Raw genomic sequence first — 1,133 nt, forward strand, 5'->3', positions numbered from 1 at the left:
GGGGAGGGTGGGGTGAAAAAAAAGTTGGAACTCATAGAACAAATAGGAGAACTATTTATTCAGTTCACAGTCCTGTGAAATGCAGCAATAAAAATCTTTGGACTTCAGCAAAAGTTGTTTTTAATTCTTTTTTTTTGAATTTCAAAAAACATTGTCCAATGTCCATTAAAACTGCGCTTAAGTCTATAAAAGGTAACTTAAGCATTAAAAAAAAAAATCATAAAGATAGCATCTAAAATCTCCATACAATCGAAAAAAAAAGCAAGCAAACAAACAAACCAAAGTCAACCAACCAGCCCAAACCCCCGAAATCAAAACCAACCAACAAAAAAAAAAAAAAATCAAAAAATATTTTATAATCAGATATCTTGGATTTTTACACCACCTTACCTGTAAATTATATATACATAGAATATTGCAGAATTATATCTAATACACAATATTTTCACTATTAATGCTGGTATAATCTTTATACACTGGCCCTTATGTTTCTTTTTATTTTTTTTAATTAAATTATTGCATTGTATAAACTTTGACTGCAAACGGCCCCCCTCCCCTGCCTCCCCCCTCCCTCCCTCGCCTCCCCCCCACCCCCCCTTTCCCTTGGCTATTCACTGTCCGACTTGCCGTCTTTCGCCGTGGTGGAGTGGTTGTAGAGCCCCTGGGCCATGAGGTGCACTGCCAGGGAGTTCTTGCTGCCCGTCGCCTTCTTGATCTTGGCTCGTTTATTCTGGAACCAGATTTTGATCTGGGACTCGTTGAGCCCGAGCTCCTGGGCCAGGCTCTGCCGCCGCTGCTCCGTCAGGTACCGGTTCGTCTGGAACTCGGCCTTGAGTCTCTGCAGCTGCTCGGCGGTGAAGGCGGTGCGCGGCCGCTTGTCCTCCTTGTTGGGGTTCTTCTTCTTTGGTTTGCGGGAGCGGGGACCTACGGCCGGGAGAGAGGAGAAGCACCGACACCGCCACGCTCCGCTGCGGGCGGCCCCACGCCAGGCGCGGTCCCGCGTGGGGGGCACCCCCGCTCCGACAACACCACCACCACCCCCTCCAAGAAAAATAAACCCGCTTTGTGCCTCCGCTGCCAGGGGGATGCTCTGGAGGCGGCGGAACGGGAGTCGCAGACCCCGGCGCCCCCGC

The 1,133-nt window shown here is 48.5% G+C and overlaps 1 protein-coding gene across 1 annotated transcript; it reads right to left on the minus strand.

Annotated features, from left to right (window-relative positions):
* Positions 1-35: 35 nt before the first annotated feature.
* On the minus strand, positions 36-1,090 carry LOC113979913 (homeobox protein engrailed-2-like; the record flags this gene model as incomplete). Its single annotated transcript, XM_027707194.1, has 1 exon — positions 36-1,090. A coding segment is annotated over one exon (483 nt), but the record flags the coding sequence as incomplete, so codon positions are not given.
* Between the last annotated feature and the right edge of the window lie 43 nt (positions 1,091-1,133).

The sequence above is a fragment of the Neopelma chrysocephalum genome, unplaced genomic scaffold (assembly GCF_003984885.1).
Source record: "Neopelma chrysocephalum unplaced genomic scaffold, ASM398488v2 Primary Assembly neopelma1_90472, whole genome shotgun sequence".
Taxonomy (NCBI): domain Eukaryota; kingdom Metazoa; phylum Chordata; class Aves; order Passeriformes; family Pipridae; genus Neopelma; species Neopelma chrysocephalum.